The sequence below is a fragment of the Chrysemys picta genome, chromosome 8 (genome assembly GCF_011386835.1).
Source record: "Chrysemys picta bellii isolate R12L10 chromosome 8, ASM1138683v2, whole genome shotgun sequence".
NCBI lineage: Eukaryota > Metazoa > Chordata > Testudines > Emydidae > Chrysemys > Chrysemys picta.
The window spans coordinates 45,933,286-45,958,798 of record NC_088798.1 but is presented as its reverse complement, the minus strand read 5'-3'; the positions used below and the strand labels follow the sequence as shown (position 1 = coordinate 45,958,798).

At 39.5% G+C, this 25,513-nt stretch overlaps 1 protein-coding gene across 6 annotated transcripts in view; it reads right to left on the bottom strand.

Annotated features, from left to right (window-relative positions):
• The window catches only part of KCNT2 (potassium sodium-activated channel subfamily T member 2), a 298,580-nt gene that overhangs the window by 2,455 nt on the left and 270,612 nt on the right, over positions 1-25,513 (bottom strand). For 4 of the 6 annotated variants that reach the window (XM_008164277.4, XM_065554426.1, XM_005304340.4 and 1 more), the window contains 2 exons: positions 15,916-16,216; positions 2,880-2,964 (listed from right to left, as the gene is read on the bottom strand). In XM_008164277.4, coding sequence (XP_008162499.1) covers positions 2,880-2,964; positions 15,916-16,216 — 386 coding nt within the window. Of the gene's footprint in view, positions 1-2,879; positions 2,965-15,915; positions 16,217-17,671; positions 17,693-25,513 lie in introns of all 6 variants that reach the window. The other 2 variants (XM_042840686.2, XM_042840688.2) reach the window with 1 other exon arrangement.

Here is a 25,513-nt window from a genome sequence, read left to right as displayed (position 1 = left end):
TGGAAGGTTCAAAAGGTGAAATTAATAGGATAAGAAACCGGATCACCAGTTCACAACCAAGTTCAGTAGTATCCAAAAAGTAGTTTTCGTCTATTTGTTGGCTTTTCAGTGGCCTATTGTATGTAAAGGGAGTTTTGTGGTCTCATAGTGGACAAAAGAAACACCACAATTAAACACCATGCTAAATTATTAGCAACCTCAGCAGGAACCAAGGATTAAGGTATTGATCTCAGCTAAATCCATAGACAGATTCCGATTGACTTCACTGGCAGATTGACTGGGACTTAATTGTAGGCTGAACTGCCTTCTCCACAGGGATGAGACACAGTGAGGCAATGCAGAAAATGTATGTTATCACAGATTACACTATATCTGTTTGTTTGGTAAATAAACACAGGTGATTAGTCTTCAGGCCTGTCAATCAGTACCTTTCATGAGTCTATAGTCATATGGACAAGAAAATACATTACATTAATCTCTCATGTTTCTAATTCAGATTAGACACAACATGCTAAGTCCCTTCAAGTGAATAGAGATTTGGACCCAAACTTTATATGACTGACATGATTACAGTTGTAATGGGTGTTTCAGATTAAACAAGACTCCAGTTTTAATACAAGAAGAATAATTTACATATTCAATAAATGTATGAAGGCAAAAATGTTACATTTGTCCGCCTGTAATGTACCCACTGATGCAATTATAAAGGTTTTTGTTCATGTTATTAACTCTTCACAAAATGAATGTATTAAACAAAAACTTGTTTGTTTGTTTTTTAAGTTTTTCTAAAAGGAAATTAACTCTTAGACTTGCATTTGTGACTTCTGCAGCCACTTTAACAACAAAAACAATGATTTTAGTATACCTTTGTCCATGATGTACTTGTAGTCTGAAGTGCCCAACACCATAGACAATTAAGTTTTGAATATTTTTTGGCTAAAATTAGGCTCCTAAATATTTAGGTACCCGATTCTTCAAAAGTGAAGAGCACCCATCAGTTCCCATTGAGTTCCATTAAGACTACAGTTTATATCATTCAAATTACTCTATTAGGGTAGTGAGGGCTGTATCTGAGTATCCAAAAGTACATTAAGTATGTAGCATATGCTGTTTTGCCTCTTCCTATGGAGATACTGCTTGGAGACTTTTATTTTTATTATATTCTATCTACACTATGCTATATGTTAGCAAAGACAAGCTCAAAAAAGTGCACATTACTCTGAGTGGAAGCTGTAAGATTTGTGGTGTTTGTTTCTACAGTCTGGTAGAATCAGTTTCCAGGGAAGCTGTCTCTTACAGAGGCAAGTTTCATCCTACAAATGGACATTGCCAGAGGAGTTAGCTGGTAACGCTAGTCCTTGTCTCAGAGCCTGATTTTCCCTATTAGCAGTAGCCTGTGTTTGAGTAGATGTGCCGTCATGTTTTGTCCTAATTTTTTTGAGGCCGGATGGCTTCATTTCCAGGTAGGTAGCAGTGCTGGGACTATCGGAGCTTTAGGGATTCAGCTTCAGGCATGGCATCTTTTTCTGTATCTCAAATGGTGTGCCATGTTGTATATGTTTAGCAAGTAAGTGATAAAGATATTATATTTAAAATAATCAATGGTATGGCCAAAATAAAAAGCCTGTTAGTCAAAATTGTAGTTTTGTTGAGATGCTAGCAAATACTAAGTGTGTGCATTAGTTATTACATTTTTCCTGAATATCTCTTCAGACATGTATAGTTACGTGTGTAGTGACTCTTGGCCACATACAGATGCAACAGTCCTCAATGGAGATCGAAAAGCACGCTGGCCCTGATCCAACAAAGCACATGCTTCACTTTAAACATGTCCCATTAAAGTGAAGCACATAGTGGGGCTGAAGTGCTTGGCCTCCAGCTGCATCAAACTCCAACATCACAGGGTTGAATTCTCAAGTGTTCCATCCAGGCTGGAAAAGCTTATGCATTTCTCTTAGCATTACAAAGTTTCTGCTTTTGGTTCTGGCCAAAATGAAGAAGTACAGAGGCAGGCAACAACTAAATAGCCTGAACCTATTTGAATGTCAAAACTGTTGGACTTCTCTAAATGATTATATGAAATTTGTTTGGTTCTTGTCAGTTTCTGGCACAATAAACTCTCTCATATCTCTCTTTTAACTAGGCAATTGTGTGAGAAGGTGAAGACTGGAGTGGACTCCCTGAACAAAAACCAACATTATTTCAATTTAGATCATGTGATATTTTAAAGCTACCATCCAATACTGTGGCTTTTTTATTATTCTGCAAAAGTGTCAAAATGGGCAGGTGCTGGAATGCTGAAATTCTTGATAACCAAGTAAAAAGAAAAGTATTTTAAGCAATGACTAAAAGTCTTAGGATCATGTAACTGGTATCTTAATGTATTTACTAGTCACTTCTTCCTTTTAGGGTCTATGGCATAAGCCCATTCAGTTCAGTGGGCTTTGGATCAGGCCCTCAAATCACTAAAGAAAATGATCTTTGAAATCATTTACTGGTATGGCTTTGAAAGCTTGACTTTACAATGCTTTTTATTGATGCTCCGTGACTAATGAATCATGAGCAAGAAACAAGAGTGAGAATGTAATATAGTATAAAGGTATCTGAGAGCTGTGATTTTTCTTAATTTAATTTTATCTGACACTCCAATTTAGAAGGAAGGAGCAGGGTTATTTAAAGAAGAAAAAAAACTTAAAAATAATCTGGTATAAGTTAATGGATGAGTTCTTGTATAATTTTTTTGGATGTGCATGGAAATGAATCCTCCTGAGAGGAAAATAATAAAAGCAATAAAGTGCAAAAGATAAAAGAAATGAATTCCGGCATGAAAGTGAAAATGAGACACTTTGTGGATTATATGATTTATGCCATCAACTTACACAACATCATTCAGCTCTAGTCTTGTATCTGGAGAAGGATTGATCAGGATGTAAGAGAGGGTGTTTTGATGATCATTCATTTCATCTAGAGGACAAAAAATATACAGGACTTATTAGGTTATTTACAAGGAAATGGTAAGAATCATAGCTTTTGATAAATCAACCTTAATAAATTGTGTTCCGTCCATATAGCTGTCAAAAGGGAACTATCAGGCTTGTTTCAAAGTGACCCCATATATAAATTCAGCAGCTTCTTTAACTGGAAAATCTACTTTCAAATTGCTTTCATTGGAAATATTTGACAGAGACTCATTATACTTTCCCAAGAAATTATCAAAATAAAATACCAATATCTATTTTTTAGAATACACTGAAGATGGTTACAGTTAGTGACTTCTGCACACAGAAGTAGCTAAGCTGTTTGTATGTCCATTATTGTAGCAATTTCAATTTTTAAGAGCAACACAGAAATATTATCGTACAAACCAACCACCTACAACCAGGGCATATCACAATCAGCATAATTGCACTGTACAATCAGCACTGGAAGCATAATCCTCTTACTGCTAACAAATGTATTTCTCTATCAGCATATGCTTTGAAAATGCTTTTATTTAATTTATCACTTCTTAGTAAGATGAATGGGAAAATCCTTTGAGGGAACATCTATACATAATGTTATCTTCCTCTTGCCAACATGTAACTTGATGTATTATCAAGTCACATTGGACAACTGAAACATGTTTTATATTTACATATAAATATACACCTCACTTTGAAGGATCCCAAAGTATAAATGATTTACATATCACATGACTGAATTGCAGCCTCCTCTGGCATGCATGCTGGCAACCAACCAGCATTTTGAATAACAGTGTGGGAAGGAACACTTTTTTTCCCAATACATATTGCAGTTAATGCTCACACTTTCAAAAAAATGTCATGAGCTCTTTAACATCCATGTAGAATAGAGGACTCTGAATTTTAAGGTCTCAAAAGGCCCACATAGAATGAAATACATAGCACAGGATGAAGGACTGCATGGAGTCTACTAGGATTTGAGCCGGAAATTCTAGGTAATTGGTGCTGGGTCCAGTAATTCAAGTCCCATTTGGCCTTCAGTAATCAAACGGATTTCAATGCAAGACTCCCTAGTTATGCTTCTAATGCCAAGTCACAGAGGACCTCGATTCAGCCAAACAGTTAAGTATGTTCCTAAACCCCACTAACTTCAAGGAGACTTGAAAGTGTGATTAAGTGTTTTGCTGAATCCAGGGTCTAATTGATTTGCAGCACTGTGTACAAATGAATGCTTGTCAAGAATTAGGATTGGTAGATAGTTTGGGAACAAAGTCAAGGCTTCAAAGACTGCCTCAAATAAGAAAGAAGCACCTACTTGAATAATGGCAAGATCAAACTTGAGTAAAACAGATGTGTGCTTTGCTTAGGGCATTAATCCATTGACTGCCAGGGAGGTGCCCAGGTTCGGAGTTGCATTCAACTCTCCCCTATACCTGAATAGCGGTGGAAGCTAGAAATGTTGTCTTCTAGTTTCAACTGATGATAAAATTGTGCTTGCCCCTCACAATCAAATATCTGGCCTCAGTGCTCCACACATATTACTTTGATGTGGACTCTGAGGCACTAGGATGCCACAGTGGTGAACAATGTATAAACATCTACTATGATCCCACTTAAATAGTTCCACCGAGTTGAAAAATACAATATTTTCTAATGGAATCATAACGACACAAAATATCTCTGGAATTGGTAAAACGTTTCAAACCAGTGGAACTTGTTAAGGATGCTCAATGTTCCTAGAGCTGACAACTAAAGAGATACCATACACAGAGATACACCATACATCAACTGCAGCTAATAAGGAATACTGCAGCCAATCTCCTAGGTAGAACGGGTACATGACAACTTCTCGCACCATCATTCAGAGAACTGGGTTAGCTCTCCAACACTGGATACAATTCAAGGTCCTAACTAGGGCCAATGTACAAATTAGAATTTACAAAACCACCTGAAAATAACTTCCACTTCATTTGCCTCCTAAGTCCTGAGGGCAGGATTCTGTTTCTTCATAGCTATAATACTTAAATCAGTGACTTAGGTTCTATGTAGCAAATTCAGATGCCTGAACACCACTGTTTGAAACTGGAGAATATCCTACAATCTCTTAAGATTATTTTGATTTGGAATGTGTTTATTCTCATTGTAAATGTTGGTAAAAACATATATTCTTTAGCTGGTTTCAGATCGGAAAGGTTTTCATTTTTAAAATAGGAGTAATGGAGAAATGAATTTAGCCATCTGGATGAGAAATATTGTTTCACTGAATGCGAAATGTTAGAATTCAGACAGTGGTAGAAGCTGATTGCTGGTTGTGGAAATGACCATTGTTTTAAGTGATTTCCCCCCTATTTTCTACATTTGCCATTCTCTAGACAGCTCTTTATACAACATAATTTTCTGTTTAATTAAAGTGTCTTTCTTGCAGCATATGTATATGTTACTGGACAGGAAGCAGGGACATACGCTGCCAATTAGTTTTAAAAAATAGTTGGCTTGATTGGTGAATGCTATTATAAGTAGGAGTCAGAGGTTTTTTTGCTCATTACTTTATAGTCATTTCTTATAATACCCCTGTCACAAATGATGACTGTGACACTGCAGCTTGGAACATGTTCTATCCAAAAAGCCCATTTTTTTTTTTTTCCTAATTGTCACCCACTGCCCTCTGGTATCTGTTAGATCGCCGTCTCTAGTTTTGTTTGATTTTGGTACCTATCCTAAATAGTGATACAAATAAAACCAGTTTGTATTAACAAGATAGGTAGATAAGGAATGTTTGTTCTGTGCTGAGTTCACTCTTGTTCATTTAAGGAGGAAAAATTATTTCACATTCTGAAAGAATACATGTACTTTTATGAAATGATAACTATCAGAGACATCCTGGTTCTGGGTAGGTTTTATATTCAGATTCCCAAAGTCGATGCTAATGACATATATATATATATATATATAGTATGCTTTTCGGTTGAGTTGGTTGATTCTCATATGTGTCACTAAATGTGGTGGGTAGATCAGCATGATTTCTCTGTGGGTTATCTACACACACTATAACTATATGTATTTAGAAAACAATATGGTTAGTGATACAACCTCCTAGTATGAATGCAGTTACTAGCATAAAGATGCTGGTGCTAGTATCAGTTAAAATGTAGGGCCTTAATGATCTATACTGTTGTTGGAGGATTTGCAGTGTTATTGTAGCTGTATTGGTCCCATGGTATGAGAGAGGCATGGTGGGTGAGGTAGTATCTTTTATAAGACTAACTTCTTGTGCCGAGAGAGTGAGAAGTTGAAGAAGATCTCTGTGGAAGCTTGTCTCTTTCACCAACAGAAGTTGGTCCAATCATATACATCACCTTCTCTCTCTAATATGAGAGAATGTTGTTTGAGTCTTACTTGTAGATCCTTGTTCCCTGGATTAATAGAAAATGAATGCATAAAGAGGCAGCATTCTTGGCTTTCTCTGTCTGTTTGAATGAACCAGGCTACAAAAGGGTTCCTATCCATTTCTTATTGGGCAGCAAGATGTGTTGTGAGAAAGATAAATCTGGGGTGGGTTGGGGAGAGAGAACGGATGTATCTTCAGGACTTAAAGGCAGAGGACTTTTTGTGGAATTGGAGTGATGAAACAAGAAGTGTTGTAAGATTTGGCATCTCAGTTTTGCAGATGGATAAATATATAGAACAGTAATGTTTTGCGCAGCATGAGGCCATTAATGGGGTTGCCAAAAGAGAGGTTCTCTTTATAACGAAATACAGACATTTGTCTGAAAAAATATTGTAATGAAAATTTCTAAATTAGAAATGGCTCAGAGAGATGTAATTAGCTGAAGGGGAGTATGCTTACCTATCAAACCTTTTCCATTCTGTAGTTTGGCATATTGTCTTCCTGAATTTGAATACTGAAATGAACATTACTGTTGGCTTTCGACTAGGATTTTAAAGAAAACCAAATTCAGAGGGGAAACCCCCCCCCCAAAACAAAGGCAAGTATCCACCATATGCAGAATTTCCCTTTGACTTGCATAAGAACATGAGTTGAGATCATAAAAATGTAATTTTCTGCTTTAACTCCCTGTGACGAATGAAAAGTTGCTGGGTTCTTCCTTTCTTTTTTAAAGTCTCAGAAAATATATTTGAGCCTGATTCTTCCCTCAGACAAACTTGTGTGACTCCAATTACTGTATATACTTGTTCATTAGCCCGTTCGTTTATAAGCTGACCCCTCAAGATGGTTAGGTAAAAATAGCAAAAACTGTATGACCCTTCCATAAGACGACCCTATATTTCAGGGGTTGGCAAACTTTGGCTCCTGGCCATCAGGATAAGCCACTGGCAGGTCGGGACGTTTTGTTTACCTGGAGCATCTGCAGGCATGGAGCCCCTCAGCTCCCTGTGGCCGTGGTTCACCGTTCCCAGCCAATGGGAGCTGCAGGAAGTGCATTGGCTGGGAATGGCGAACTGCGGCCACAGGGAGCTGAGGGGCATCATGCCTGCAGACGCTCCAGGTCAACAAAACAACAATGTATTAGATATTCAATTCAATGATTCCATAGAGTTTAAAATCATCAAATTTTGGTGTAGGCCCATTTATAAGCCAAACCCCACTCTTCAATGCGTCACTTTTTTACCAAAAATATTCGGCTTATGAATGAGTATATACGGTAAGTCAATGGGAAGTGTGGGTAATTAGCCAAGAATCAAACTGGGGACATTTATCATTTGTATTACAGTAGCTTTGAAAGACCCAAGCCAAAACTGTGGCCCCATTGGGCTAGGTGCTATATAAACACATAGTATGAGACAATCCCTGCCCCAAAGAATTTACAATCTAATTAGATTTCCAAGAGGGTCAGAGAAAGGAAATATTATTCACGTTATAGATAGTGAAATGAGGCATGAGATTAAGTGACTTGTCTGAGCTCACACAGGAATTCTATCATAGAACAAAGGTCTCAGTCCTTATTGGTGCTCAATGACCTGGATCCAGGATAGCTAAAAGAAGACCATGGTCGACAACTCTGCTTATCTGGCACAATGGAAGTTTCTACCATAAGAGTAAAGCTCACCTATGCAGGAGATGGAGCTTTCTCGGGGCTTGGTCTGAGGCTATGGGGAAAACTTCCACAGGAACAAAGGGTCATCACAAACCTCCCCATCTTCCACTCCAACGTCAAGGCACACTTCTTTGGCCTTGCCTTCTCTAACATAAACACACAGCAACATGTACATTAAAATCCTACCTAAACAAAACACTTCACTGAATGCACTTCTCCCCCTGAGGAAAGGATGAAAAAAGAAACCACCTGTGACAGATGTTAGCCATATTGCTTAATCTGCAACTAGAATGTGACCGGATACTACAATGATGAAGGCGGTATAAGACCTGATATAGAATAGAATCAGAAATTGAGCACAGATCTCAGTCCAGGGCCTTAAGCACAAGACCAAGTTTCCTTTTCATTATTGGAAATTGTAGTAGGGATTAGTATGCTAATTGGCTCAGGTATATTTTTACTGAGGGGATAACTTACATCACTGTAAAATTCTGAATACAGGAATTCTTTTTACAACACAAGTACTCAAATACTTTGACATTTTATTCCAGGAATCCTCCTTCACACATCTATTTAAACAGGAAAGATAAATTTTGTGCAAATAATATTTGAATAAACTCAGGCACAGTATGTGGGGGATAGGGAAGGAACTGGCTGATGGTATACTGATGGTCTACCTTTTACTGTGTTAGTTCATCACCTAAAAAATACCACGAATCTCATAAAACAGAAATTCTGCTATATTTTTAATAAGTACAACCGGAGTAGGCATAGCTCTGGTTAATTCAGCTCTGGTTAATTGAAATTCAGTAATGTGCCCTGGGCTGAACAGATGCACTGGGACCTCCTAGAACATGAACTTCATCTGAAATCTCATTTTTCCAAAGGTTCAGGATATCCTGCAAGACTTCTTTGATCAGTGGAGTGATCCTGTACAGCTGAGATTTTCAAAGCCATTTAGGAGATTTTAATGCCAAATTCTCACTAATAGGGCATTATAATTAATGTGACAGCTTTGAAAGATTTTAGCCTATATCTCTCGCAGATCACAATGACAGGTCAAATCCATGTGATTTTTTTTTTTTTGGTTAAAATGGTTGGATTGCATTCTTAGAACTATATTTTTAAATGCCCAGGTTTATAAATGATATATATCTTTCCCCCATCACCTTTCATGTGATGATTGTTGTCTTAGGTTGCAAGCTCTTTGCGACAACTTCCTTCTCTCCGTATGTGTGTATACAGCACCTTGTACAATTGGGCCCTGATTTTGATTAGGCCATTGGGAACAAACTATCTTGTTCATGCTATATTAGAAATGCTCTGCCACCCTGCATCCAGGTTAACAATTTCCTAACATGAATACTCATATTTCTTTAAGAAGTTAAGTGAGTTATTCTGTTACAAAGATTACTAAGGTCCATTTAACACTCACTACCATATTTAACTGACTATATAGTAACGGGTTAAAAAGGAACTGTAGTTCTGCCATTTGCTAGAAATTAGTTTCTAGAAAGTTAAAATCTAGCATACAGGTTGTCATTTATGAATAAAAGCATACGATTTACAAAGGTTTATTAAACAGCTTAGTGTTCAGGGCTGTTAGATGGTGATAGAACAAACTATGGAGACAGTTTTTGGGATAATTGGGCCTTCATTGTGAGTTCAACTGTGACAAACTTTATAAAGTGTCACAATAACCCATAACAATAAATGTTGTTGGGAAAAATGCAATCGACTGACAGATTGAGTTAGTACAAACAAAAAGGTCTACTGACATAACTCAAGGACTATGTTAATATCATGCCAGCTGAACAAGAATAGAGTGATACCAGAAATCAATAGACCAAAACTGGTCTGATGAAAATTAGGCCATCACTCTCTTTGGTCCTCCAAAAGAGACTTTGTGCGTTAAAATCAGGAAGGGTTAATGTGACATGGGCTGACTGAAAGAAGAGAAAGAAACAAGCTTCACCATCATGGCTGGCCACCCCCACTGTCTCCTGGGACCCTGAACTACTTCACCCTGATGCTGAGAGAAACCAGACTGGACCAGAGAGAGGGACCCTGATGACATTGCCACCTCCACTGGTTCCAGCTGAATTCCAACCGTCACCTGGGATGTGAGATTCTGTTATTTCCACATACACAGACACCCCCCGCCCTCAATGTGTTCTATTCCTTCCCCACCTTATTTCTTTTCTTTTCCATCCCTTTCCTTTTGCCTTCTAGCTAATAAGAGTCTGGTGTAGCTGTCCAAGACTGTATTTTGCAACACTGCTGTAAGCATGTTAAACAGAAAGGCAGCTAAAAGTAATGCCCTAAACAGCCCAATACTGGTGCAAATTTGCCAGGTCTACAGTAACTGATAAAACTGTGTGCTGTGCCTGTGTTTTTCAGCAATGAAGTTGTGAGATGACAATCAATGCCTGAGATGGAAGCTTTCCCCTCCCTTTTTGTGTGGTGTCTTGTCTTTTAAAAAAAAGGAACTGGACTTCAACAATGACAGCAATAACAACACCTCCAGCCCATCTCAACTAATTTCCTCTCTTTTCCCTAAAAAGGACAGTGACGATTAGATATTGTCAAACAACGTGATTTTTTTCCTTCTAAAGACTCTCTACAGCTAAAGGGTAAAAGAGCGGGGGATCACATTTCAAATGTGTTAACTGTTTTCCTTCTTTTCTGTATCTTTAATACAGAGTTAAAAGATTTTTAATAGTATGTGTGACATGGTACTAAGCAGGCTGAAGTCTCTGAATACTAAATCCTGAATGTTGGACAGTTACAGGGTCATATTAACACTTTTGACTCTTGGGCCCATGTGTTCCTTCTAAACTAATTAATATAACAACTATCCACAGGAGAAGTACACAAGGGTTAGCAGCAGTGGAAGCAAAACTGGCCATTCTAAGTTCTCACTTTCAGAGGCCACGTATAAAGGTAAGAAAATACTTTAGTGTTAATAATTAACAGATAAGTAATTTGCCAATAACCAAGAACCAATTAATTGACAACCAGAACTGAGAGATTATAGCACTTGCAGTCCACAGGGACCTTCTGAGTTACAGGCTGACAACGAATGCTGAGAAGAGAAGTGGCTTATATGCCCTCTCTTACCCAAGAACAGAGTGAGCTTATGGGGTAACCGGTTGTGGATCTAAATTGCCTTTGAGAAGGAGCCATGTAGAGAAGCAGCTGGAGAGAAAATGGACTCATGAAAAAGGGAGGTTTTTGTTTTTGCTTATGGTGGGTTTTTTTTAACTGTTGGTTGATCAGATGAGAGAGTGGAACCCCCTGAGCAAGTGGAGGACAAACCCTGGACAAGGAGGTAGAGAGAGGCTTAGATAATGGAACCAGGCACTCACTTCCTTTTCTCAAGGCCTGAGGCTGGGTCTTCCAGCAGCAGGTGGGAAGAAGTGCCCCTCCTTTCTCCTGGATTGAAGGTCTGAAAACATACAGATCATTGGGAGAGAGTTGGGGTCATGAAGTGCTCTGGACTCTGACTGGACTTTGGGTTTTGTTTTGAACGTTCATTATGACAGAAGGCGAGATGTTTTGGTTTAGTGGAAGGACTAAACCATTTACAGTAAGGGCAAAAATGAGCCAGAGGCCCCATTTGCATGAAGTAAGATAAGATCTCCGTTATAGGGATGAAATCTTGGAAAGGTTCTCCTTGTGAAGTTTCCTCCAAGTGCCTCTGTTGGGAGCCAGGGTTTATTTTGGGAACACACTAGAAGCCAAGAGCCATCTGTATAAAGACCCTGTGCTTCCACAGCAACTGTGCAGGTTATTGAACCTCACTCTGGATCTAGTAACTGCTTCCATCCATTGCTGCCCCTGGAAACTCTAATTACTGACTGTTTATTAAAATAAGAGAGTGGCTGAAATTATAAAACTTATTTTCTTACCAGTTGGGCTTCCACCATACACGAGAGCTCTGCATCAAAGTTAATGCAGTAGAAGTATCACTGATTGTCAGAAGTATGCCTGTCTTTGTAACATCCCAGCCTTTCCCAAAAAGTAGAGCTCCAATTTCTAAAGGCTGCATACAGTGAAAAGACAAGGGGGAATGGTGATTCCCCCTACTACTGGGGCAGAGACAGATCTGCATTTGTGTTTGTGGGCTTCTTTCTGTGTGCATGTATAGGTGCTCTAATATTTTAGATTGTATGTGTTTTCCGTGCATGTGTGTGCTCATGTGTATGAGTGGTGCTAAAATATAACTGAAGCCTTGCCTAACTGTCCAGTCATTTATTTCCCAATCTCCAGAAAAGACTCATTTTCACCATTCTGTTCTTAACTGGAAGGGACAGTATACACACCAGTCATGATCAGGGTCAGAAACTGTCAGCACCTGTAGAAGTAGCTTCATTTGGATGACAAGTTGTCATGCTTACACCTTTAGGAACATCAATCATTCTATATTCTAACAAACAAGATTTGTTATTGTTTAGTAACAATATTCCCAGCTGTCTTGTAATGTTGGCTGTGTACATGTTGGAAAGAGGGAGGGAAAAATCAAATACATGACAGCAATTTTGATCAAGACAGACCATGCTTTTCATTTCAGAAACCAGTATGCAATGATTTTTCTCATAATGACAATGGGTCATTTTCATTGCAACATATAGAATACTCCCACCCGTGTGGCTGCTAGATTTTTTGTACATATAAGTTTTAAACTATAGTTTGGTGGAAAAGCTGATTGAAGTAGCAAAAGAAACATCATTCTTATTTCTGGTTAGTTCTCCCTTTTCTCCCCTGAGCAATCTGTGTTTGCTGTGTGGGGAAAAGACAAGTATTTTTGCCGACATCTCTTTATATTTTTCCTATAGAGCCAAAGCGCTAGATACAAACTTCCTTTCTGAAAACAGACTATGTAAAAATGCACCTTTTCACTCAATAGACCTGTCACTGGCTATATTAGAAGCCATAGCTGTTTTTCCTTACTAAAAAAAAATTGTATTGTTTTACTCTTTTTAGCCCTGCAGAACTAATGCAGCTAATGTGAGGTGTGACAGGGTCAGACCAGATGGCTACAGGAGAGTGTAGGAAGGATGGTAATGCCCCAGGATAAGCAGGTCCCTCTTCCCCGAGTAACTGAGCAGGGGTTACTCCAGGTTAATTAGGACACCTGGAGCCAATTAAGAACCTGCCAGAATGGGTAAAAAGCCTTTCCCCCAGCCAGTCAGGGTGGCTGATCAGTGTTGTGAAAGTGAGCTGTTGGAGAGCTGAGTGGTGGGGAAGCTGACAAAGACCAGGGAAAACCCTGAAGGTATAGAGATTGGGGAGAAACTCTACCCTAAACAAGAGCTAAGGACCCTTCCAGGTCCAGGGACCTGAAGAAAAGATCTGCCAGAGGGGAGAGACTGAACCATGCATTTGGTGTGGTGCTGCCATGCCCGAAAAGGTTACCAGAGACTGGCGGCTCTCCCTCCCCTTACAGGAAGGTTGAGAGGAACCCTGCCCAAGCAAAGTGGGGACAATAAGCCAAGGGCTGTGGGGAAGTAACCCAGGGAAGCTAGCAGCTTTCCTGGAAACTGGCAGTGTGAGGCTGCTACTTGTAGGGTCCCTAGGTTGGGGCCTGGAATAGAGAGCAGGACTGCCCCCTCCCCCTTTCCTCTCACTGGATGTCCACTGAGGTGTTCAAAAGCCCCAGTGAAGCAGTGAGGGCTTAGCAGGCCCAGAAATGGAAAGGCTGCTTGGAGACAGAATTTCCCCACCCACTATAAATGGGTGTGGAGGGGAATTCAAAGAGATGAGAGGCTATCCTGACCCACCGTTAGAAGGAAGCACGGGACCCACTGGGGAGGCGGAGAAGAAGCCCTGCTATGGAGGGCAAGGTGGATTCTCTTCTGTCTTGGATATAGTCAGTAGAATTGTTAATTAAGTTCTGATTGTACAATATTTATTGCTGGCAATAGATGAGCTAAAAAGAACCCATTCTGAGACTCAGACTCTAGGCAGAATTTGCAGGCCTTTTGGTTAAAAAATAAAACATTGTGAACTGATCATATTTGACCTAGAATTATTGAGAAACAATAAACAGGGAATTCCCCACAATACCATTTCTATGATAACTTTCCAACACAGAAGAACACTTTAAGGAAAAGTCAAATTAAGACACAAGCTTTTTGAGTTATAACCATCTCTCATTTTTTTCCAGGCATCCCAATTAAGTTTCTTTAAGTACAACTGGTATGAAGGGGTACAAACTCCCACAGAAACCAAGGGCCATCACAAACCTCATCATCACACATCTCACCAAATTCTGCTGCAGGTGCAAGGTTTACAATGCATATCTTTGATGTTGCCTTCTCTTCCATAAAAGCATGTACATTTAAAAAAAATAACTGCAAATCCACTTCACTCACAATTCCTCCCTGAGGAGAGGATGTGAGATCAAACGAACCACATGTGACAGATGTCATGTTGCTTAATGCACTATTTGAAGACACTCAGATATTAGTGTGATGAGGATGAAATAAGAGCCTGTTATAAAATTGAATTAAGTACAATACCAAAGATGTACCAAAAGGATCCAGGATGGAAATTTTCTTTATGAATGCTGTGCCATATGTGAATCAGCTTGTATAGCAAAAGTCTCAACAGCATTTGTAAAACCTTGTATTAATCCTTTTATCTTTTTTTTGGAAACTGATAAATAGGAATTTGCTGTGGACTAACTGTAGTTTATTTCACACTTGACCCCTTCAATAAACCTAGATGTTAGGACAGCAGCTGTTCCTGTAACTTTTGCATGTCATCTCTACTCAGAAATGGCTTTCTACTTCTTCAGGCTCCCAAAATGTAATGAGCTAGGTTCCATCCAGCTGGCACTCCCTAAATCCATCAGAACATGAAAGATTGTTTTAGCCATCTGAAAAATGACTAGATCTGGTGATAATTTAGCAACCATGCAATTAAGAAAATCATGTCCCAACTCATCCAGATATTGGACAAACAATGATATGTGAGCTAATGTTCAATCCTGTGTTGTTTGCCCAACACTGGATTTATTGTTAATCAAAATAAAACCAGAAAAGGACTTGCAGTGGGTTTTTCAGCTTTGATAGGAAGTTGGCTCTGATGTGCTACAAATTGCCACCTGTTTTCCGAAGTTATTGCCAATGGCTAAGAGAGAAGCTTTTGAAATGGCATATAGTGAGCTGTGAACCATGGTCTAGCTTTTTAGGCTCATGAATAACTTTATTTCTTGTGCTAAAATCTCTGGACAGATGCCCAATACACCGCTAAGTGTGCTACAATGCTATATGTATTAATTAAACAGATATTTTTCATATGCTTTTAAAAAGCTTGAAAAACAGAGAGGGGGAGAAAAAAATTGAAGCATAGAGCTAGTGATGCATCACTCATAAATGTGATGTGAGCACATTGGGCATGTTTCCCATCTTATTTTAAAAATCAGAGGAAAGATGATATATCCTGCAAGAAAAAACAAACAAACAAAACCCTTTAAAGTATAAGCAAAATTTACAACAACTCTGTCACCATCTGTTTATATGAATAAAGAGGATGTTACATCTGTAGGTATGCAATGTGATCATCTCTATCATGAGCCTCCAAATACAGGCGAAAATAGTTTTCATTTCTGATTTCATGTTCTGTAGCAATAGCAGCACCAATTGGTTCAACTGCCTTATGAATATCCTATCTAAAAAGAGATTGAGATTAAACCTAAACCAGAACTAGAGCTGGTTGGAAAAGGCTACAGATTTTTTCATGTTTTTCCCCTTTTTTGATCAAAACTCTAAGAAATTTAATCAATTATAAATTGCAAAATTTTGCACCCTGCTATAGTTGTACTTCACCCATGGTATCCTATGGTTTTATGAAATAAAATTAGGTGATCTTAACAATAATAATAGTCATACCATATCCTGCTGTGGAAAGTCCCAAGTGCTTCATTCTGTTCTTCACAAGTTCAGCAAGTTCCTGTCTTTCTGACCTCTTGTAAAGGCTCATCCGCTGCTGACTTATTTTCTCCGCTGTTTTGCCGGAGTGCTTTGGCACTTTTCTGCTCAGCCGTCGGGCCCACTGCATGCTCTTCCGTCGTAATAAGGGATGATCTGACTGATCGCTGGATGTGGAGTTACGATGGTTATTGCGGTTGTTTATTTGTTCTTTGGTGTCTTTGGTGTCTTCCCATTCTTCGACACTAATAGAAATTTGAGACTTCAAAGGGAAAATCACATAAGAAATTAGGGGATTCGGGAAATAGATTTGTCAAAGAAATCATCAGAGACCTTGTCTCCTTCTTCGGCTCCAATTCAGCAATGCAGTTAAGCACATGCTTAAGTCACACTCAAGTCAATAGTGTTAAGACCATATTAACGTTCAGCATGGCCTGTGGAAGAGGCCGTCTTTTTCTCTATTTGCCTTTGGAACTGCATTATGTAAACTGCGTGTGGCTTGATATAAATATGATCCTACATTCCCCAACAGCAAGAGAAGATAAGCGTTAGTTAGTACTTCTTGTCATTCTGTTTCTAAACATGAGGCTTCTATGCCTATTTCTAATAGGAATTCAATGCCATTCTGTTTCTTAGAAGCCAGGCATAAAACTATTTGAACTCAAATCAATCAATCTATTTAGTTTTACAAAGAGAAGATTAAGAGGTGACTTGATAACTCTGTATAAGTATCTATATAGGGAAAATGTTTAATAATGAGCTCTTCAATCTAGCAGATAAAGGCATAACACAATCCAATCACTGGAAGTTGTACCTAGACAAATTCAGCCTGGAAATAAGGCATAATTTTTAAACCATGAATGTAATTAACCATTGGAACAATTTACCCAGAGTCCTGGTGGATTCTCCATCACTGACCATTTTAAAATCAAGATTGGATGTTTTTCTAAAAGATCTGCTCTAGGAAATATTTAGAATAAGTTCTATGGTCTGTTATACAGGAGGTCAGACAAGATGATCACGATGGTCCCTCTTGGTCTTGGAATCTATGAACACTAGCTCAATGAACTCAATGGAATGTGTCTTGCCTGTTGAAGAGAGACTTCTGCACTTCCTCACTGAGTGCCTTTTTATATGCTCTTAATTGCTCAAAATGTGCAGGCCTTTAGCAGGGATAAATTGGTGAAGTATGAAAGATTCATATAAAAAACATAACTCTCTGGCTGAAAGATTTTAACAAGCATGCTGTTTAATACACCACAGAAAAAAGGATGACAATAGGAAAGCTATATTTTTCTCATGCGTTGTTGTTGTTGTAGTGTCAGTCCCTGGATATTAGAGACACAAGGTGGCTGAGGTAATATCTTTTAATGGACCAACTTCTGTTGGTGAGAGAAACAAGCTTTTGAGCTTATGCTTTTGTGCATAAGTATTAAGTATATGTCAAATATACTTCCTATAATTTGACATAGATGTTTATGACTTTTATGGAAATGCTTGTTCATTTGTGTTGAAGACTGTTACAATATTTAATTATAGGAGAGCCTTTGCACATGTTAAGGGAAATGACATGAGACCCTCGACTGCCCAGAACTGCTCTAACATTCTAATTTCACACATTGATTCTAAGCTCTTTTTGTCCTCTTTCCATAACTGGTCAGGGTTACTTTCATTAGGGTCAACACTAGGGAAAGGGAGACAAATAACAAACACTTACTTGTGAAGCCATTTCTCGTGACTGACAAAGGGAGGAAAAAAGAAAACACAAACAGTTTAAACAACAGTGGGCAAACAGGAACAAACATGGACCATTTAATAGCGGGCACAAATAATAAATATGGGCTGATGCTTGCTTTATTCTGAATGGAAATTTGGATTAAATTAAAGTTCTGTCATTTGAACAGATCAGTTAATGACTGTGCATGCATTGTGCTTTTTTATCTGACTCACTGGAAATTTATTTGATGAAACTATCAATATATCTTGCATTAAATCATAATAATTGTAATAACATAGAAGTGAAATGAAGTACAGATTGTAATGCAGACAAAAGGTTGAAGGGGGAAGTAGTGTTCAACACACTAGTTATGTTCATTTTTCTTGTATTTCCTACTGGCAGTGGTCATTACCTCAAGTTTATCAAAAGCTATTGCTCCTATCTCATACATACTGTATTTGTATAAATATGCGTGTTTAGTGCCTTGCTAGATAATGTCATTATATCATCACATCCCTTTTCTCTTAAAAAACAAACTGTAGTTCAGGTCATTTTAGCAAAGAACATACTTTTTGTGTGTGAAGAATTTTGTAAATAAAACTTTCTAAGAACAAGAATATTACATGGCAATCTGAACAATTTAACTTAAAAATACTATCATAACACAATGATTGTTGTATGGCAGGGACCATAATATCTATGTTGGCAAACTGAATGAAGGAAACATTTATCACACAAATGTTTATCAGGCTATTTATCTGATGTTGTTTACTTCTATCTAATTTACAAAGATATTAAACAGCATTGGTCCTTAGACTGATTCATTATTGTTTGTTACTAGAGTCAGAAGTTCTCTTTAATTGTAGTGTAGTGTTGTATAACTATATAGTTTTAGAATTATATTCCTGGTCCACTATTTTATCATCCATATTTTTATCTAAGCAGAATTGTTCATTTTTTTCCAATAGATATAGTCATCTGCACATTGAATTTAACAATATTAGCTCTTTCTGGGAAAACAACAGCAAAAACATAGGGGAAGGGTAAAAGGGAAAAAGTAGAACAAATAATGCTCTATACATATGTAAAGTAGGTGTTAATCTCAAATTTATCAAAAGCTATTGCTCCTAAATTCATTTCACAGCTGCCTCTCCTTTACACAGATGCAGCTTCCTAGCTAGATAATAGGAAAGGGTTCACCCTTTTGTTTGTTTGCTGATTTCACATACATTTTTGAAAGCATATATGTGAAAAGGCTGCTGACACTGAATTCTTCACACTAGGTTTGGTGTTCAGGCTACAACCATTATTGATCTCAGTAATCAGTCACTATCAGAATCCTACTGTTTTTAATTGATTGTCATATGTTACTTTAGTTTATGCATACCATTAGTTGTACATATGTGGCACCATAATACCCTGTGCTCAGTTGTTATGAGTTCTTCTGTTCTTATGACTTCTACCATGATTTTGCTTTTAAGAGTTCAGTGGAGTAGGAAAGAATGACATGTCCTCTGTTTTGTAAAATCCTGACTGATTTTTCTCATGTCAGCAATAATACTGCCTATGTTCTTCCCCAAGGGATGATTTTGATAGATGGTACCACTGATGCTGAGCTGAGAAGAATCAGCTACAAATTCTGTAGTAGTACTGTTGACTAGTTCAAGTATGGTTGGAAAATAAAAGGAATCTGGAGAGCTAGTGACAGTCCAAAAGGAGAGACTGCAGCAAGCTTTATTTTGTGCAGACATCTTTCATGTCATTGAACATTTATTTTATTTTATTTCATTTCAGAATGGGAATCCTCAAGCTCCCAAGAAAAAATATCACTTCATAGTGCATTAGAAATAATCTATTTTAAGAGTTTATTTAATGACTTGCATTTTGTCAATATATGTATGTTTTTGCAAGGAGGTGGGGTTGGAGATAGAATGAATTGGTTGTGCTGTAGAATCAGTAGATTGTGTCCTAGAAAGAGCAGTTTTACAGGCAACAGGGAAGCTGACATACTGCATTTTACTTTAAAGCTAAACTCCCCTGGAGCTGTCTTTGATCCATTGTTCAAGATATTCAGCCATCAGGGATGAGATTGATATTCACTTAAAATCAAAAGTCTTTTTAGGGAGGAGTATCCTGATCAGTGGAACTGGAGTCAGACGGCCATTGTTCACTGGGGGGACTGTTACTGATGGGGGCACCAGCGGAATGGGGAACATGGGGAGTTAGTCTGGAAGCAATTCTGCCACATGAACAGAGCAGTGTGCAAGATATAATACAATTTTACTTACTCAGCTTAACCTGCATCCAGTTTCATTCTTTGTGAATGAAACGTGGTGGCAGCATCAGAGTTGTGAGCTCTCCACAGTGGAGCAGCTGGTAGTGTGAGCCATGGAACTCTATCTGAAGCCTCTCGGAGCCCTGGATTTTGCAAATACAAAACCTAGCCCAGTGATGGATCTGGTGAAAGGAGACATTCCAGTTGTACACAGACCTGGTCATGCAGGAGGACAAGAGCAGCAGGAAAGTATAACTGTTACTATACTTTACTGGGGAGCAAGGCAGAGAGGCCTGCACTATGCTGAAGCTCACCACTGCTTTAAGTCTCTCAGTAGTCCTAGGAGTCCTGGGGAAATATCGCTCCCCGAAGCAGAATGAAAATGTGGAGTGATGCAGATTTTTCACAATCCAAAGGGTAGACCCTGGTGTTACTGCCTTATGCACACAGGCTGCTACATGCTGTGACATTGGCAGGCCAAGTGCCAGTTCATGCCCAGGTCCCCAGGTCTCAAATGGACATTAACAAATACATAGATAGAATCTGTCTGGATCACTTGTAAGTTAATGTTAATAAAGTATATATTAGAATTATAAGAACATGCTAAGTGTTTAGACTATCAAATGCTTGTGAGTTCCTCATGCAGTAATATTACTTGTAATATCTGTGTCCCATAGTGTAATATTTGAGTGGTTGTACTGAGTGCCTCGGTGACCATTTGAATGGCCGTATAGGAGAGGGACATTCATTAGTATGAAGAGCAGCTCATCTACAGAAATTGTTACACACCTCCTGAGAGAGGAGACCCATGGCAGACTATAAGTGGATTTTACAGCTGGAAACTCCATAAATCTGGATTGAGGAACCATCAACAAAAGGATTTACGACTCTTATTATTGTTCTGCTCTCCTCCCTCTGAAGATGAATCATGCATGTGGACTCTTCCCATCAGCTCAGTATGCAGCTCAGAGCACATGGCAGGAGGGGGATAAAAACTCTGAATCAAAAGAACTGGGTATCTCTATGCTGTTTGGACTTGGGAGAGTGGGGGAGCAGGAAGGTGTTTCCAGGAATAAACAAGAGATCCCCTGCTGCTTGGCCTCGGTTAGTCCTAAAGGTTAAACTGATTAGAGAAGCCTATCTTATATTTTGAAACTGCAGATTGTAACTCGTTAGGGTGTCTGCTTGCTTGCTTTAACCTTGTATATAAGTCTCTAATTTCCTTTCCCTATCTAATAAATCTTCATACACAGTAGAATCTCAGAGTTACAAACACCAGAGTTATGAACTGACTGGTCAACTGCATACCTCATTTTGAATTGGAAGTAGGCAATCAGGAAGCAGCAGAGACCCCTCCTCCATCGCATAACCTCTGAATAATGGTAAGGTGGAATCAGTTGTGAGAATAGCGAAGACACTGTTACACAAGGCTGCTTCCTCTGGGTCAGACCTCTTGTTAGCATTTTTGGTACACAGGAGTACCTCATCACAAGGGTGCAGGGCCGGCTCCAGGCACCAGCGCAGCAAGCAGGTGCTTGGGGCAGCCAACGGTAAGGGGCAGCACATCCGGGTCTTTGGTGGCAATTCAGCGGCGGGTCCCTCAGTCTGTCTTGGAGCAAAGGACCTGCCACCGAAGTGCCGCCGAATAATGAAGCAGCATCACTAGAGTTGCCGTCGAAGTGCTGCCGATCGCAGTTGGTTTGTTTGTTTGTTCACTGCTTGGGGCAGCAAAAATGCTGGAGCCGGCCCTGCAAGGGTGCCAAAACAGTCTAGTGCAGGCATGGGTGGGACACATGACCAAAACACTGCTACTGATGAGAGGAGACCTGTTGCAGCCAGAAGGATGGAGATACTGTGGAGAGTAGGAGCAATCAGGGAAAGGAGGCACAACGGGCATATGACAGGTCAGTCAAGGACCTAATGTCCCTGGTGCCACAAATGCCTGTGAGAATCCAACCATGCAAGAGACACCAGAAGGTGTGGACTAAAAGAGTTGTGAAGGGTAGGGTGGCACTCGGGTTATACAGGGTGACTGCACAAGAAGGACAAGTGAGCTGAAGGAACAGGAGGCATGATACAGCAGACACAATATTCAGAGAGCCTACAGAGAGATAGTGATCATCACAGAACTCAGAGACAGAGAACCATCCAGAAGCCAACCCAGAACCATCCAGAAGCAAGGAGGAAACTCCACAGAAAGATAGTTTGCTAGACTCAGACAGGTGACAGGGGGACAGAGGGATCATTCCCAGTGTGATTACCTGTTGAGGAGACCAAGCTATCCCAAAAGCTCTGTGATAAAATTGAGACTCCAACTTGGCTACATAATAACAACCTCTAGCCAAAGGGACATGGTTGGAGGGAATCTGGGTGTCAATTATTTGTTTTTAATGTGTATATTAAAATTCTTGTAAAAAAAAAAGAAGTTGTATCAAGAGGGCCAGTGTTACCTGGGGGGACTGCTATTGACAGGACAGCAGTGGAACAGGGAGTCAGGCTCTAAGCAACTCTGCTACATGGACAGAAAGTGCATTGGGTTTAATTAAGTTTCACTTAATCAACTTAGCCTGTATTCAGCTTCACCTTTTGTGAATGAAACAAGTGAAGCTAGGGCAGCAGCAAAGAAAAGAGAAGTCTTTGTTTAAGATTGAAAAATATTCATCCCACCACACTAACAGATCCAAGCTCTTTTAGCCAGCTGTCCTTGATATATAGTCAGCTTTTCTGGTCTCTCAATGAGTACTCCTGGGTAGGTAGTAAATTGTTTCTCTGTTTTTAGATGAGACAGACATTTTTGATAGGAGGGGAAGAATTAAGATGAATGAATCTTTACGTACATGAAAAACTGAGGAAGTATTTTAAAAGAAAATAAAAAAATTAGCTGGATTGTTACCTGCATTGACAATTGCTCTCTTATATAGACCACAGCTATTATGGCATTGAGCAATGTTGTGTGAAAGCTTCCAATACTGTCAGAGACTCCACATAGTATTATTTATAAAAATAAATATTGTTTATAAAAATCTAAGGGAACAACAGTGATGCTATCATCTGTTTCTAAATTACGGGCATACAACAAAGAAGAAGAAGCTACAGAACGAGCTACTTGTAGATACGTTTCATGCTCCTCTGACTATAAAATGACTTCAATATTTTACATTGTGAAAGGTTTTAGTTCATTATGTCAGTGAGATTTAGTTGGTAAAGATTTCACCTGTACAACAGAATCCTAGGTTCCAAAATTCTACCACAGGATTAGGGCTAATGCCTACTGCTGACATGATAGGGTACGTCTTCACTTACCGAGGGTCCGGCGGCAGGCAATCGATCCCAGATCGATCCCGGAAGTGCTCGCCGTCGACGCCGGTACTCCAGCTTGGCGAGAGGAGTACACGGCATCGACGGGGGAGCCTCCCTGCCGCGTCTGGACCCGCGGTAAGTTCGGACTAAGGTACTTTGAATTCAGCTACGTTATTAACGTAGCTGAATTCAAAGTACCTTAGTCCGAAGTGGGGGGTTAGTGGGGACCAGGCCATAGTGTATAGTGTACATAACATAAGAACATAAGAACGGTTGTACCAGGTCAGACCAAAGGTCCATCCAGCCCAGTATCCTGTCTACCCACAGTGGCCAATGCCAGGTGCCCCAGAGGGAGTGGACCAACAGGCAATGATCAAGCGATCTCTCTCCTGCCATCCATCTCCATCCTCTGACAAACAGAGGCTAGGGACACCATTCCTTACCCATCCTGGCTAATAGCCATTAATGGACTTAACCACCATGAATTTATCCAGTTCTCTTTTAAACGCTGTTATAGTGCTAGTCTTCACAACTCCTCAGGTAAGGAGTTCCACAAGTTGACTGTGCACTGCGTGAAGAAGAACTTCCTTGTATTTGTTTTAAACCTGCTGCCTATTAATTTCATTTGGTGACCCCTAGTTCTTGTATTATGGGAATAAGTAAATAACTTTTCCTTATCCACATCACTCATGATTTTATATACCTCTATCATATCCCCCCTTAGTCTCCTCTTTTCCAAGCTGAAGAGTCCTAGCCTCTTTAATCTCTCCTCATATGGGACCCGTTCCAAACCCCTAATCATTTTAGTTGCCCTTTTCTGAACCTTTTCTAGTGCCAGTATATCTTTTTTTAGATGAGGAGACAAGATCTGTACGCAGTATTCGAGATGTGGACGTACCATCAATTTATATAAGGGCAATAATATATTCTCAGTCTTATTCTCTATCCCTGTTTTTAATGATCTCTAACATCCTGTTTGCTTTTTTGACCGCCTCTGCACGCTGCGCAGACATCTTCAAAGAACTATCCACGATGACTCCAAGATCTTTTTCCTAACTTGTTGTAGCTAAATTAGCCCCCATCATATTGTATGTATAGTTGGGGCTATTTTTTACGATGTGCATTACTTTACATTTATCCACATTAAATTTCATTTGCCATTTTGTTGCCCAATCACTTAGTTTTGTGTGTAGTGGAATGCTGAATTTTGAGAACTCTTGGCAACAACTTAGTAGTATAGGTTAGCTCCCATCTCTCAATTAAACACATTTGAGTGTCCAAGGCTGTATGAACTATTTATCATATAATTGCTTCTGAATTCACCCATACTATCTCTGCATTAGTGATGCACTGGAGTAGAAAGATGATAATTTAAACCAAACACAGTTCTACAAGAATACCATACTACAGGACATGAATTAGAACTGCTTCATCGAAAGTGTCATAAAGGACATGAAATCACTGCAAATGAGTGGCCACTGGATTGAGACAATGTAATCACATCCATAATTTCATGAATGGGCTTTAGCACAACAGACTGATGACTAGAAAAATGGAAGTATATGTTCATGGATGTTTTGATGAAGTTTCATTTCCAACTTTGTTACAATTTGTTTGGACAGATTTTTTTCTGAACACCTCTAATAACCCAGGTGTTTCATTCATGTAACAACGATCCTCCCACCTGTGCACATTGGTGTTTGGGAGCTAAGAACAATAGGGCAAGGTGTTCATACAGCAGTAATATCCCTGGTAAGCTGAGTGCTTTACACAGAAATAAAAGAGCTGTTTGGTTTCAGATTGGTCCTCTATAGTCTAACATCTTGTGACAGGAGGTTACTTTGTGGTGCTGTAGTGGGGTGGCCACCCGCTCCTGCCCCAAAGGGCTTAAAACAGCCCTGGGAGAGGGCTGTGGTAGGGGAAAACCTGGGCTGATTGGGGAAGTAGCCACAGGTGGGCCATGCCCCAATCAGGCCGCAGCTGGCCCTATAAAGAGGCTGTGGGCCAGGAGCACAGGTAGTCTCTCTCTAGGCACAAAGAGAGAAAGGCCTGGCTGCCTGAGACTTGAGTAAGGTACCGAAGTAGAGCAGTGCTGGGAAATATGGCAAGGGAGCTGGGGAGCTCCCACCTGGAAAACCCCCAGGCTACAGGCCTAGCCAAAGGCTTGAAAAGTTACTGTGGTTGCAGAGGTGCAGCCCAGGGGTAGGTGGAGGCAGCAGGTTCAAACCCCCTTGCCGATGATGAGTGATATGGACTGCAGTCTGCCC